The sequence below is a fragment of the Chlorocebus sabaeus genome, chromosome 23, assembly GCF_047675955.1.
Source record: "Chlorocebus sabaeus isolate Y175 chromosome 23, mChlSab1.0.hap1, whole genome shotgun sequence".
Classification (NCBI taxonomy): Eukaryota; Metazoa; Chordata; class Mammalia; order Primates; family Cercopithecidae; genus Chlorocebus; species Chlorocebus sabaeus.
Genome location: NC_132926.1, coordinates 2,892,310 through 2,907,282, shown reverse-complemented (window position 1 = coordinate 2,907,282; position 14,973 = coordinate 2,892,310). Strand labels below are relative to the sequence as shown.

At 58.2% G+C, this 14,973-nt stretch overlaps 1 protein-coding gene across 2 annotated transcripts in view; it reads right to left on the bottom strand.

The window, feature by feature from the left end:
• The window catches only part of ADAMTS2 (ADAM metallopeptidase with thrombospondin type 1 motif 2), a 232,081-nt gene that overhangs the window by 146,219 nt on the left and 70,889 nt on the right, over positions 1-14,973 (bottom strand). The window contains exon 1 of one of the 2 annotated variants that reach the window (XM_037992670.2): positions 10,334-10,836. The exons of the other annotated variant lie outside the window; for it this stretch is intronic. Within the exon in view, the coding sequence (XP_037848598.2) occupies positions 10,334-10,349 (16 nt within the window). The 5' untranslated portion in view covers positions 10,350-10,836. Of the gene's footprint in view, positions 1-10,333; positions 10,837-14,973 lie in introns of those variants that run through there. 2 annotated transcript variants of the gene reach the window in all.

The window sequence follows — 14,973 nt, the reverse complement described above, 5'->3', positions numbered from 1 at the left end:
AAGCAGCCGCCCCTGGGAAGCAGCTGGAGGTGCACAAGCCTTGGGAATTCTTTAAGGAAGCCTTTCTCTTTCCATGTCAGACAGGCTTAGCACAAGCAGAAGAGTAAAGGGGCAGCTGAAATGCCTGTGGGCTGTGCCCGCTGCGAGGGGCAGCAGAGGAAGTGCCAGGATGGGAGATGTTGCAGAGACCCTCTCCTGGTAGCTGTGGATGGAGGTGGGGCTTTCTGCTCTGATCACTGCAATACTTCATGACTTACGATGCACCAGGCCCTGCACTGAGCCCTTTACAGGTATAATGTGGCCCGATCCTCCCAACAACTTACCAGGGGAAAATGTAGTGTATCTGCTTTTCAAATGAGGAAACTGAAGCACAGAGAAGTGGAGGGAGAAGCCAGGGTTTAAACTAGGTAGCAGGACCTCAAGGCCCGCATTTTGAGCCAGCACACCCTGCCCTGTCCAGGGTGCCAGAACAAAGCCACTCAGTCTATGAGGCCTGGCAAGTGTAGCCCCAGCTCTGACAAGCTTCTTGGAACTCACTCCAGCCAAGAAAACATCAGCTGCCCACACCTCGGGCCTCTCCAGCCTATTAGCAGCATTTGTTATGGTTGATCTGGGAATCTGCATTTTCCCCCAACCAGACTCTTCAGGGGCAGAGCCCAGACTACATATTCAGTGCCCAGCAAGGGGCTGGCCTGGGGTGCTTGCAGACACTGACTGAATGGATGGATGGATGGATGGATTGGGTGGATGGGTGGATGAATGAGTGGATAGATGAATGGATGATGAATGATGGATGGATGGATGATGGATGAATGAATGGATAAATGATTGGATGGATGGATGGGTGGATGAGGGATAGGTAGATGGATGAGTGAGTAGATGAATGGATGATCAATGATGGATAGACAGATGGGTGGATGAATGAGTGGGTAGATGAATGAATACATGATGGATTAATGAATGGATAAATGATTGGATGGATGAATGGATGGATGGATGACAGATGGATAAATGGATGAATGGATGGATGGATGGATGGATGGATGAATGAGTGGGTAGATGAATGAATACATGATGCATGAATGAATGGAGAAATGATTGGATGGATGGATGGATGACAGATGGATAAATGGATGAATGATTGGATGGATGGATGAATGGATGAATGGGTAGACAGACAGACAGACTCTGATACTGGAAAGTGAATCCTTCACATCCATGGCAAGTGAACCAGGTAACAAAGTCAGAGGCAAAGCCATGGCAGCGTCATTTGTCGCTGTTGCCATTTGTACACATTTTAGGGGCAGAATCAGTCATGCTCGACCACAGGTCATCTCTAGAGGGTGAGGGTTGGGGGTCAGGAACTGTGGGGAGGGCTCAGGGCTGGAGCTGCAGATGTGGCCTTTGTGCCTGTGAGCAGACTGCATTTCCATCAGCCTCATCCCCATCTTCCCTCTCTGCCTCCAACAGTGAGTTCAGATCCTTCCTACATTCAGCCTTGAGGTCCCCTCCCTTCCTGTCCCATTTCCCAAGACCTGGCTGGGCCCTGACTCAGAATGGGGTCAGCAAAGCCCTGAGGTAGAGCTGTCTCCCAAGATTATGGGACTGGGACCCACCTCACCTCCTTTCACAGGACACCATGTGAGAAAAGCAATATGCCCCCAACCAGGGGTGGCATGGAACAAACACTGGCGGCACAGAGCCCACCTCTTGCTCCCTCCTGGTGTCTTCATCCTTGGGGATCAGGGGCTCTGCAGCAGCAGGCAGGGCTGCGCAGCCCTGGAGTGTGTGGCACAATCTGGGCACTGTGACCCTACTGGACCCCCTTGCACAGATGCTGCTGGGCCTAGGACCTGGCTGCTCCCCACTGGCTGCTCTGGGGGGCCTGGGGTCTGCCTACACTCCCAACACATGAGCATGGGCAGGTACCCACCAGCCTCCTTCACTGTCTGCAGCCTCTCCCGCAGCTTGGCCTGGGTCCACTGTGGAGAGCGTCTCTGACACAGTCCTTCCCACAGGGAGACCTGGAGGGTCTTGTTCTGCCCTCAGAGCACGGAGGCCCCAGGCTCCTTCGGGTGGGAGCACAGGTGCCTTTTGCACAGGGCCCAGCAGCCAGCTCAGCCCACAGAACAGTCAGCCGCCAGGTCCCAAGTTGTCATCTTGTGACCCGCCCCTTGGCACACGGGTGCCCAACAGAAAAGAGGACTGGGGCTTTCTGATAAGGAAATAGTGTCCGGGCTGCCACGGAGCTTCGGGCCTGAGGCCTCGGCTGAGGCCAAGGGAACGGGACTTATCCGGAGACAGGACAGACCCCTGGGCTCCTGGTGCCCAGCTCAGGGAAGCTCCTGGGCGCGGCTCGGTTCACTCCAGCGTTTCCTACATGGATGAAGGCGCAGACGTGTCTGCTCTGACCATGGGCGTGTGCATGCCTGCGTGTGTGTGAGAGGAGAGAGAGACGGAGAGAGTGTATGCATGTGTAACTCCAACCAGAGTCCAGGAGTCTCACACTCCACTGCAGACCAGGCAGGTGGGCCAGCATGAGTTGGGGGGGCCAGGCCCGAATCAGCGGGGAGGGAGGGGCTGTGTTCGCCCATCAGGGGGAGGCACAGAGCCTCCCACCCAGTGCTGCTGGCAGGAACACGCCCAGGGTGGCCAGGCCTTCTGAAGGAACTGAAAATTGAGATTTTCATGTGAAACCTCCTGATTTTTAAGTGTACACTCAACATTTCTGAAGACGTACGAGTCAAGTAAAACATTGTGGGGTGGGGCAGCGAAGCAGCCCAAGAGCTGCAGGGGTGAGGCCTGGCTTTAGTTCAACACCCCGATGTACAGATGAGAAAACTGAGGTCAGGCCAGAGCAAGGACTCCGCAGGCCAGGGCCACACTGGAGGTCTCGGCTGCCTGGCCCATCACTGGGGTCACCACGGCCCATGGGGAGCACCAAGGACACCAAGAAAGAGAGGCCCAGGCCTGTCACCAAGGGCCCACACTGCGAGTGGCTGAGGTGGTTCCTGCAGGCCTATGAGTCCCCACACCCCTTCCCAGTTCAAGGCCTTGGGACAAATCCAAGCCCAGTTTTGTCCTCGTGGTGATGAAGGCCAAGAACGCTGGTAGCTCCCGGGATACTGCCCAGAACAAAGCAGCACAGGCACCTGACGTTCTGGATACAAGGGTGGAACCCTCTTGAGACCATCACTGGCCGTTTGCTCTCCAGGCTGTGGGGGCCTGGAGGACGTCTAGGCACGGGTATAGGTGCCGGGAGCCCAGGGAACAGAACCTCAGACCCGGAACTGGGTACCAGATGCACCGGCCAGGGGGTCTGTCCACCCAGCCCGGGGAGTCCTGGGGCTGCTCGGAACCCGGCGCCACGCCTGCTCCCTCAGTGCCGCATCCAAGAGTTCTGTTTGCCTGGGCCGGGGCCCTGCGCCCTCCCCACTGCTGGCTCCCGCTAACGCGCTGCAGATGGGTTTCCTCGCTGCCTCCAAGAAAAACAGGACGACCGCAGATTTCGCCTCACAGAAACGGAACCGCTGGAAAGGCCTCTCTCGACATTCCCGAAAGGAAAATAAAAATTCCTCTGAGGTACATTTCAACTCCGAGGCAGCCCTGGCCACATCCAAGAGGCTCGGTCCTGAGCGCCGTGGGCTCCAGTGAAGGTCCCCGGCACCGAGGCCGCCTCCTGACCCCCATCCCGGCCACTGCCCCCGGCTGCTCAACCCTTACATGGCTTTCACAAATTTTGAATTAGCTGCCAACAGTTTAAAATGAAGAGATTTTACATAAAATCAATTTCCAGCTTCTCTTATAAAATCGGAGGCCCGTCCTGCTGCTGGCCGACCTCACGTCTACCTGGACCCAGTGATCTCTGCTGGCATTGCCCCCATCAGTGTGCCCAGGCCCCCATCAGTGTGCCCAAATGAGACCACTGTCCTCAGTGAATGCCTGACCCCCAGGCTCCAGGCAAGGTTGAGAGGACAGATCTCATCCTGGGGGCTCTGGCCTTCCTGGGGCCAGTGTTATCCAGCTCTGCCCTCCAGGGCCCTCCGCACACGCTGGGGCTGGGACTGGCCATAGCTGTGGGCTCTGATTTGGGTGGGCAGTGCTGAGCAGGCCATCATGCTCCTTATTTCCAGCCTGACACCCTAGACCCACTCCCCCCACCAACCCAGACAGCGTGTACTGAACTCCTGGTCGACTCGACCCCTAAGCGCCTCCCCGCAGCCCACCAGGGGCTCCTGCTGCGGTCTGGGCAGCACCTAGTTCTTCGCCCGGCTGGACGTCGCCTGGCCAGACTTGCAGAGCCATCTCAGCCCTTTGTTCTCCTGACTCCGTCCCTCCAAGCCTGGCCACCCTGGCCCTGGCCCCAGCTCCTGCCACGTGAATTGTCAAAGGCTGAGCATGAGGAGGCTGAAGGCAGCCCCCATGGCACACCCCACAGAGTCCCTGCAGTCAGTCAAAGAAAGGCTCAAGCCTGGGCAGCCTTGCTGCCAGCTAGGAATCTGCAGCTGGACTCAAACATGTGTCCAGAATGATCTGGGAAGGGTCCTTGAGAAAAGGCCCAGACACAGGGACCTTCCCAGGCCTGGATCCCACAGAGGAAATGATTCTAGTGAGCGCCACCTCGACAGGTCTGAGGTCCGGGCAGGGGTGGAGCTGTCACAGGCAGCCGGGAGGGGCTGCGATCTGGGTCCTCCCAGCCTCAGGGCGATCTGGAATATGGGAATACGGTTCTGCCCGGCAGGGAGCACCCCCTCTGACCAACCTGTGGACTGCCTACCAGGACCCCCGACACCCTTGCTGCACGATGGCGCTGGGGGGCTAATCCGGCCGCTGCTGTCATTCCCATGGCCACCTGATCCAGGCCAGTCTGCCTGCACACAGGGCAGCAGCCTCCTGCCGGCTCCCTGCTTCTTCCCTGTTCAGCCTCCTGGGAAACCAGGCCATGCCACTTGCTGCAGGGCACAGCCCCTCCCCCACGATGGAGCCCACAGAAGCCACCGTGATCTGACCCCCAGTCCCCTCAGGCCCTCACCCTGCCCCTCCTGTCGGACCCTCAAACAAGCCCCGTCCTCACCCCTCAGGTCCCTCGCATCTGCTGCCCTGGCCCCTTTTCCTCTTGGGGAACTGCAGCCCCCACTGCAGGCCTCAGCCCAGCGTCCAGTGACTGCAGGGCCACTTTGTGGCACTTCCCAAGTTTTTCATTGTGCAGATATTTGTGAACTGACTAGTGCACTGTGGGCTGTATGAGGTCAGGGCTGTGTCTGTCTGGTCCCAGAGCGTGGCCCCGTGCCTGGCCCCGCTGTGCGTGCCGGGTAGAGATCTGCTGGATGAATCAAGGGAGAGAGAAAGGGGAGCAGCCCTGGGATTCCACAGGTACTTTATGTCCAGAGACAACCGCGCAGGGAACAGTGGCCAAGGCACGCTGGAAGCAGTGCTCCCGCCCGACAGCATCCCCAGGACGGAGGCTGGGATTCACGCACTGCCACCCTCAGGCACCAGTCAGGCCTGTGGCAGTCACAGGGGCACATTCCTGACACCAGATCTGTCATTCCAGCATGGATGGGGCCATCTTCCTCACCATCTGCAGTCTGGCATCAGACATTCCCAAATAAAAGATAGACCGTTAACTGTCAGAAAGTGCTGGTGCTCGGGCCTGGAAGGAAGAGAACCAGTGTCTACTGGGCACTCGCAATTTTGGCCACTGTGCAGCACCCCGTGTCCTCAACCTCAGGGCCTGGGCCACGGCTCCATGAGACCACAGGGAGGAAGCAGAGTCACGGGAGAAAGAGTGATGAACAGCACTGGCCATTTGATTTGCAGGGCACAGTGCAAAATGGAAACGCACAGTCTGTTGCTCCAAAAGTGATGAAGACTTCTAAGGCGGGGATGACAGAGCGCTGCAGTGGGCACAGGGCCCTGCTGGGTGGGTCACAAGCCTGCCAAGTCAGTCCTGGTCAGGTGTGAGGAAGTGGCACTGACAAAGGCCCAGGGCCACCCGATGTCCCACGGGTCCATGGGACCAGTAGCCACCCACAGCTGCCAACCTGAGTCTGTAGCCCTGACACTGTGGCAACAACAGCAGGCGTCAGTGCCAAGCCCTCCAACGCCTCCAAGGAGCAACCGTCGCTCCTGGAGTGAGCACTGGGTGACCGGGCTTCCTAGGCACGATGCTCATTCTTCCTTTTCACGGATATTTAAGCAACAACTGTGTGCCAGGTGTTCCTCAAAATGCTGGAAATTCCACTGTAAGCAAAAGATTCTCCTCCAAGCTAATGTGCTAAGTGACCTGGAGACGTCCTCACTCACCCTCACTGGGCCTCAGTTTCTGCATCCATTAAGTGGAGTTCCAGGCCTTGGTGCTTGGAAGGCCCGTTGTCCAACAACCAGATGGGGTCACAGGCTACCAGGTTTTGCCAGCCCGGGCTCTGAGTGGGGACAGGAGGGCACTTCACAGGGTGTCAGCAGCCCTGGGTTCTAAGCCTGCTCCTCCCTCCCGATGCAGGTGTCGAAAGGCCTGGCTCCCACTGTGTTTCTACAGCTTTTACAATCTGTGTGACTGTTGGCACCTCAGTATCCTCATCTGTAACGTGGGCACAGAAAAAGCACCAACCAACCCTACAGCTCATGACGAGAATCCCGGGAGATGATACACCTGCAGCATGCGGCAGACGCAGTCAACGGTAAGTACTCCAGGAACGCGGCACCTTCTTCTTGCTCCCTGCTGTTCCCGCTACTGCGTGGACAGTGGTACCCCCGCGCCTTGCTTTTCTCTCTGCTTCTAGGGCTACCGTGCCTATTAAATGACACCATGAAGGGTGCCCGCCCTCGCACAGACCCTCGGTAAATGGGCATGTCCTTGACGGCCAACTTGGCTTCAACGGGGCAGGAGAAGGATCATTCAGACTCAGCTACAGAAAAACGGGCTTTTGTGCAACTAACGCTAACAAAGCTGGAAAGGAAAGAGGAACTACGGCCTGGGGAAAAGCTTGTATCAAACATGACAGAAAGTCAATATCTAAAGGAGATAAAGGGCTTATCCCAATATATAAGACCCCAAGAGATAAACGGGCAAAGGACTTAGGAAGAGGAGACATACAAAGTAATCGAACCCAGGGAAGATCACTCATCCTCACTAGTAATCAAAGAAGCAAATTAGCGCAAAAAGCAACGCCACTTTGCTGCCGGAACAGCAAAATATCAGACCGTAAAGCCCCCGTGCTGGTGAGGATTTGGAGAAACCGGGAGCTGCTGTGGGAGCCAGTCTGGCTCTGCCCCGAGTGGTGAGTCTGTTAAGCGCTGGGATTTCCTAATTCATTTAGTCACTCAGTAAGTGCTCCCTGATGGCTGCTCGGGGCCAGGGCTTGAGCGCATCTGGGCTGGCTCAGGCCGCCATCTGCCGGGTCAGCAACAGACACCTATTTGCAGGAACAGAACCTGAGGTCAGCTCCCAGGATGTCCCCAACCCTGAGTTTCAAGAGTTTGCACCAGGGGCAGGAGCATTCCAGCTGTCTCGAGCAGCTTTTGTATGGGGAACAGCTGGTAGCGCTGCCTGCGGCCTCTTGGGGTGGACAGGATGGGGCTCTGCCTGCAAAGGCCCTAAAGACAGCCACACACCCTGCCCTGCACACTCCTGAGTACGTGCAGGCCACAGTTCCTGCGTCCATTCATCCTGGTCAGTCTGGGGTCCCTCCCCACAGTGGCAGGCAAGGGGAAGCAGGACCTGTCCTGCTAGAGAAACAGGGATGCACGCGTGCCCATGGGACCCCAAACCTCACACTGTCCCTGACAGTCTGCCCCACAGAGCAGAACCTCTGCCTCCTGGAGCAAGAGGAGGTGGCAGTTCATCCCGGGCCTGGCTGCCTGTGGGGCTGCATCGGGGGCTCCTGCTCCCGCCCCCGAGTCTGGGAGCACATGGGTCTCGGCCTTGGCACCTTCTTTCCTGGGAAAACACCTCCCTCTGGGCCAGGGCATGCAGAGCGGTAGACGCGGGCAGCTGTGCAGTCAGAGTGATGGGTGCCAGTTCTGGCTCCTGCACTTGGCCCAGGCCACCTGAGCTGCCACCCCCACCGGCAACTGCCCGGCCAGCCTCCCAGCCACGTCACCTTTCAGGGGCAGGACATGTCCTTGATTCCTTCCTTCACACCACGTCCTGGAAGCTCCACCTCAAACTCCTCCTGAACTCACTGGCTCCACCCCACCGGCATGGGCACCACCATCTGGGATTCCTCCCTGCTTCCACCCCCTCCACCAAAAACCCTCCAAAGGCCTCCACCACACCCAGAATGAATTCCCACCCCGCACCGCGACAGTCCCTTCAAAGCGATGAGTGCTGCCCATCCCGGCCCTGCACGCCTCCCACTCGGATCCGCTCTGCTTTCTGCCCCTTGGTCACGCTGTGGTAACTCCAGCCTCAGGGCCCCTGCATGTGCTGTTCCCTCTGCCTGGAACACCCTTCCCAGGGCTGGGCTTTCCCATCACCACCAACCTGGGGCACCTCCCTCCATTGCCTGCCTTCTCACGCTGCCCTTTCACCCCGTTTTACTTTGTTCACAGGATTCTCCACTGTCTGCAAGCATCTGCTCACCAGGTCTCCCCTGCTGGGCTGTGAGCCCAGAGATCAGGGACTCAGCCAGGTTCCTCCACTGCTAAGCCCCAGCACCTGGTCCTGCCCCAGACACACGGTGGACACATAGCAAGAACATGACGAGTGAGTGAAGGAGAACACACTAGTGGTAGCAGGCAAGGTGCCCTCTCTGAGTCTCAGTCTCCCCCTAAGCAGTAGAGCTGCTAATGCTATTATTCCTCCTGTGATTTGGGGAGCAGCATTATAGTAATAATGAGCATTACTGAACCCACATGGCACTCAGGTGCCCAGCCTTTTCCCAACCAGACCAGCACCAGCCACCTCTCCATGCAGGCGCAGCGCCCCGGTCACCTCCTGCCCTGTCCTGTGAGCTCTCTCTGGGTGTGCACCACCATCCTGACAGGTGGGGATGAGGGCGTGGGAGGCGCCAGTGCGCTCCTGCCCGGGTTCTCTACCAGCTTCGCTTGTGGTGCAGCCCACACCTCAGGGCAAGCCCCGGCCAAAGGGACCACGTCAAGAGCTCTGAGAGACATCCCAGCGGAAGAATCCAGCCCATGGCCCAGACGTGTGTGCACAGGCACACGAAAGAGGGTGAGACAGAAGGAGAGAAAAAGGAAGCCAGAGAGCAGGAGAGAGAGAAGCCAGACGCCCGCACGTCCATCTGACTGTGCGACCTTTTCCCCGCTCAGAGCTCCTTCGGGGCCCAGAGCACAGCGCTGCCTAGGATTAATTTCAAAGAGAAACGGGTCAAAGAAAATTGGAAATTTTTATAGAAAAGATTTCAGGCTTGGAGCTGGCTGAAGTGTCTGCCAACCTGCAGAGAATTCTGAGAGGAGACGGGGCCTGTGGTCAGAGGCCTCCGTCTGGCACAAACTGGCAGAGTTTGGACCTTGGACCCAAATGCAGTTTCTGAGCCAGACTGGGGAAGTGCTTCCTGTCCCCTTCAGATGTCCCTCCAGCTGCCTCTGCAGCCCTGATGCTGGTACCCAATGCCTCTCACCTGTCGCCCCACCCCCTCTCTGTCCCCAAGAGGCCTCCATCTGGGGACCCACCATGGGATGCAGTCCCTTTGTCCCCATGATGCAGGGTGCCCATGTCTCTTCCACAGTCATCCATGGGGCACCCAGGGCATGAAGGGAGCCTCACCTGGGTCCCAAGCAGGCCCCACTGCTCCTTGCCCCAACCTCACCCCAGCCAGCAGGCTCCTACATCCAAGGCACAGATGTCACAGACGTGGAAAGATGGCCCTGGAGACATCACCTCTCTCCCAGGAGCCTGCCTCTGCCGTGCCGGGGACCCGAGGAGGGGGCATGCCCAGCCCACAGCTGCTAATCAAACGCCAGATGCCCCCGTGAGCAGATCACAGCTTCACCCCTGAGCCGTGCACTGTCTGCATGCCAGGCGTGGTTACCCTGCGCATCACCAGAAAAGCTCTCTGGGGGTCATTCCCAACACAGATCCAAGGGAAGGAAAGAAAGTATCAGTTCACTGTGTCTGTGGAAGACGACGAGGCAGAGTAGGGAAAGGGGGCCGGAGAGCCTCAGCAAGTGTCACAGTGAGCACCGGGCAGGCGCCCTGTGCCCTGTGTAATGCCACAACCCCTGTGCCACTGCACCCAGGTACGGAGATCCTGAGGGGCTGAGTGAGCTGCCCTGGGCCCCTCAGTGAGCCAGCACAGCAGCATGCCAGGTGGAGCTGAGCACACTGACCCCTGCACCAAACTGCCCGCTGTCCACCCCACTCACCCGCCTCGCGCTGGAAGCATCTGTGGGAGCAGCCCTAATGCAGCGCCTCAGAACCACTGGCCAGTCTTCCAGAGCTGTCCCCGCACTCGAGTTGGGGCTGCAGCCAAGCCAGGGCCAAGGCCACCATCCTCCGGGTCACGCTTGTCACCTGCCCACGGTGCTCCGCCAAAGATCCAGGCCCTTGCCAGCCACATTCACCTGGTCAGCTCCACCCCTGAACCAGAAACCATGTCGGGAGGCGAGAGGTGGCGGGGGAAGGGCAGGCCTGAGATTCAGGGACTAAATTTATGTGGGAGGCACAGGGGAGGAGCTGCGCACGTGGGGGCTGTCAGGCGGAGTGCCAGGCCCAGACGCCGTGGAGGGGGAGCACACCTTGGCACGTCTCCCCTGCGGGATAAGGGGGGCCAAGCCTTCGCCCGGGTGCAAGCCTCGCTTCTGCCTTCACAGCCCGGGGGTGGGAAGACCCACAGGGCAGCGCTCCGAGCGGCAGACGCCAGTCGGAAAGCCAGCCAGGCCTGGGAGCTGGCCCCTCCTGCTCTCCCCGGCTGACCCCAGGCAACTCCAACCTCGGAGAATGTGCAGCCTCGGCTTTCCCAGCGCCGGCCCCCGCCCACCCCTTCCGCGTGGGCCACATCACCACACTGGCATCTCCGACAGTCATCCCAAGGGCCCGGTCTGCATGAGGACAGGAGCGCCACGGCGTCTGCCAAGGGTGCGCTCAGCCCTGAAGCACGCCTCCCGGAGCCGCCTCGAGTTTCACAATCAGTGCTTCTCCCTGGGTTTCCCGGGGCCCGGGCTGCAGGCACAGCTCCAGGGTGGAAAGAGAGGAAGAGCGGAGAGGGCTCTAGGGCGCTGCACTCAGTGAGTCGGCAACAGTGGCTTGGCAGGGCCCAGGCTGACCAGGGTATGAGAGCAAGCCCCTATCACCACGTGAGAGGCCCAGGCCTCAGGGGTCCGGGGAGTTGCTCGGGAAGCGACTGGCTGGAGACACAGAGACAGGTCCGGGCACAAGACGCTGGCCAGGTCCAGGGCTCACCCTGCAAATCCAGCCAAAGGCCTCTCTCCATTCTCCCTTAGGGCCCGAGGTTCAACACTCAGACATGTCAGCTGAATCATGACCCCCTGAGACGTCCATGTCCTAATCCCTAAAACTCATGAGCGTTACCTTATATGGCAGAAAAGACTTTGCAAATGTGTTTAAATTAGGGGTCTTGAGATGGGGAGAGTAACCTGGATGGTCCCAGCAGGCCCTAAATGTTGTCACAAGTGTCCTTCTAAGAGGGAGAGCTGCCTATAGAAGAGGAGAAGCCATGTGACCAGGGAGGCAGAGACTGCAGCGATGTGGCCACAAGCCAAGGAACGCCAGCACCCCCCAGGAGCTGGGAGAGGCCAGGAATGGATCCTGCCCTGGAGCCTCCAGAAGGAACCAGCTCTGCCAACACCTTGATTTTAGCCCCTAAAAGCCTATTTCCAATTTCTGAGCTCCAGAACTGTGAGAGAATACATGTATACTGTTTTAAGCCATTAAGGTGTGGTAAGTTGGTACAGCAGCCACAGGAAGCTAAGATGGACGTCAACAGCTACAGGGCAGAAGGGCTCTTTGACCTGGCATTCAGCAAATTTGCACCCCCCAACAAAGTAACAGCTGTCCTGCCCCATCCTGGACCCCCCAACCGCCACCAGGCCTAGCCTCACATCTGCTGTGTCAGTGGGGCTGGCTATTTGCTCGACACTGAGTAGATGAGTCTCGCCTGCTCCCCGGTCCTGTGGCCTGAGAGAACAGAGCTCCTCTCTCTCTCCTATGCCATTGCTCCAGCCTCCCCATGGCCTCCCTGCCTCCAGCCTCCCTCACACTGCAATCAGCACAAGTTTGCTGAAACACTCAACTCTTTTGAGACTGGAGGGCGCCATCACCACCTTGGGTCATTCAAGGCTGCAGCTTCCACAGAGGCTGCCCCATCAGCTCCCTGCCTCCAGTCCTGGGCCCTGCACACCCAGAGGGAGCTGTCAAACCTGAGGTCCCCTCCCCTGCCCACTCTTCCCCCAGGATCCCCTGCAGCCTGGAAAACTCCTACCCAACTCAAGGCAAAGTCACAGGGTGGAGACTGTGGATCAGGAGGGGGCTTTTCCTGGCCTGGTGGGGAAGGGCTGGCTGTGGGCTGCAGGTGGCAGCCATGCTCAGCCACATGGAGGAGCTGCCCTGTGCCGGCGCTTGTCCTCTATCTCCTGGCGGGCTTTCCTTGGTGCAGCGAGGCTGAGAGGTTCCCTTGGTGGTGTGCCTCCTCTGCCCGTCAGGGAGGACGCTGCAGCCTGACAGCAGCAGGCAGAAGCTTGGCACCAGCGGCGTCTGGAGTGGAGGCAGCCAAGGTCACTGGCACATTGCTGTCTGACTTCTCTTCCTTCAGCCCAGCGGGGTGTATGCACGGCAGCCTGGTAGCAGTTCCCCAGGACGGGAAGCACCTGCCCCTCCTCTGTCCCAAGGCCAGACCCGGGGGAGCCCCAGGAGAGCAGCCCACAGAGGAGGGCAGAGGAAGCTTCTGCCTCTGCATCACAGAGAGCCAGTGGGGGACCGTGTTTTGTTCAATCCATATAGTGAGCACGGGATGGGACCCCAGGCATGAGAGCTCCCACTGGGTGTGCAGGGCCCAGGGCTGGAGGCAGAGAGCTGATGTGGAGGCTTCTGTGGAAAGAGGGCTTTGGTTGGATTTGCTGGCTAAGCCCTGGACCTGGCCAGCGTCCTTGTGCCCGGACCTGTGTCTCCAACCTGGCACTTCCTGAGTGACTCCCCAGACCCCCGAGGCCTGGTCCTCTTGCTTGGTGATAGGGGCTGTCTCTTGTACCGGGATCAGCCTGGGCCCTAAGCCAGCTCTTGCCGACTCACTGAGCTCAGTGCCTCAGCTGGATTCCTGGAGCCCTCTCAGTTCATCCTGTCATTCCAGAAATTTCAAGACACATTTTAACATCAGGAAGGTTCACATAAAAATTCTGATGTCTGGATTCTCTTGATAGGATGTTCTGCTGCACCAGACCCACACTTCTACCAGATTGAGGTCAAGGGAGTTGAGGAGGGTCTGTTGCTCCTTGCAGGGTCTCCCAGACGCCCTGTGCCCATGGCAAGGCCAGGGCTGGACACCACAGGCGGCTGCATTCCTGCTGCTGTTTCTCTTTAGTGGAGATGTATTCTTGGTCGTCCATGTTTCTATCAAAAGGAGAGAAATGAAAGCCAGGCCAAGGGGGGGTGCAATTATCTGTTTTTCCTCCACTGCTGTCCTTGTTGGCATTGCCTGCCAAGCCCTGCCAGCCTCTGAGTTTGCAGCTCTTGTCTTGACATTCTGCAAATGGCACTGCCTGAAACAGAGACCACATGCCCAACACGTGACTCGGGGTCTTTCTCACTGTGTGGCAACCTTCGCGGAATCCCAAGGTCAGTCTCTGGGAAGCTGAGAGACGCCCTCAGTGTCAACAGCAGCACTGGCTTCTCTGTGCACGTGGTCTTGGAGTCAAAGCCTCTCCGGGTCCCTTAATGCGGGGGATGGGGGAGGACTGCCAGGCTAAGATTGGCACTCAGGCATGCAGGGAAGAGCTCCCACACCACCGGGTGGAGGGTCCAGTGAGGGAGGCAGCAGGACCAGGGCCTGCCTGGGCTGTGCCTCTGGGCTATATGCCCTGGGAAGGAGTAAGTGAAGCTTACAGTGCTGCTCCTCCACATGACCCAGACGGGCACCTCCCAGGTGTGCTGTGCACTGCGTGGCCAGCCTTGTACGCAAGGGCCATTCACATCCTGTAGCTGGCTGCACGGTGCCCCCAAAGATGCTGGGTCCGGATCCCTGAAACCTGAGACAGGTACCTTCTATGGGAAGAAAGGGCTTTGCAGATGTGCTTACGAGAAGGTTCTTGAGATGAGAAGACTGTCCTGGATTACTGGGGTGAGTCCTAAACGCAATCAAGGCATCCTTGCAAGAGGGAGGCACAGGGACACTATCAGAAGAGGAGGGGGCAATATGACCCAGGGATAGAGATTGGCACGATGCAGCCACAAGCCAAGGGAGGCTGGCAGCCCCCAGGAGCTGGGATGGGCCAGAAACACGTTCTCCCCTGGGGCCTCTGGAGGGAGCACAGCCCTGTCCACCCTTGATCTTGGCTCAGTGAGATGCATTTCAGACTCCTGGCCCACAGAGCTGTGAGAGAATATGTGGGTATTAGTCCGTTTTCATGATGCTGATAAAGACACACCCAAGACTGGGCAACTTACAAAAGAAGGAGGTTTATTGGACGTTCAGTTCCACACGGCTGGGAGGCCCTCCTAATCACGGCAGAAGGTGAAAGGCACGTCTCACACGGCAGCAGGCGAGAGAGAGAGAGAGAGCTTGTGCAGGGAAACTCCCGTTTTTCAAACCATCAGATCTTGTGAGACCCATTCACTATCACGAGAACGGCACGGGAAAGACCCGCCCCCATGAGTCAATCATCTCTCACTGGGTCCCTCCCACAACATGGGGGAATTATGGGAGCTACAAGATGAGATTCAGGTGGAGGCCCAGAGACAAACCATAGCAACGTTTCTATTGTTTCAAGCTCCCTGGGGCTCCCTCCTCAACAGTCCCACATAGCATGAGACACACACACACCAGAGAGGACAATGCC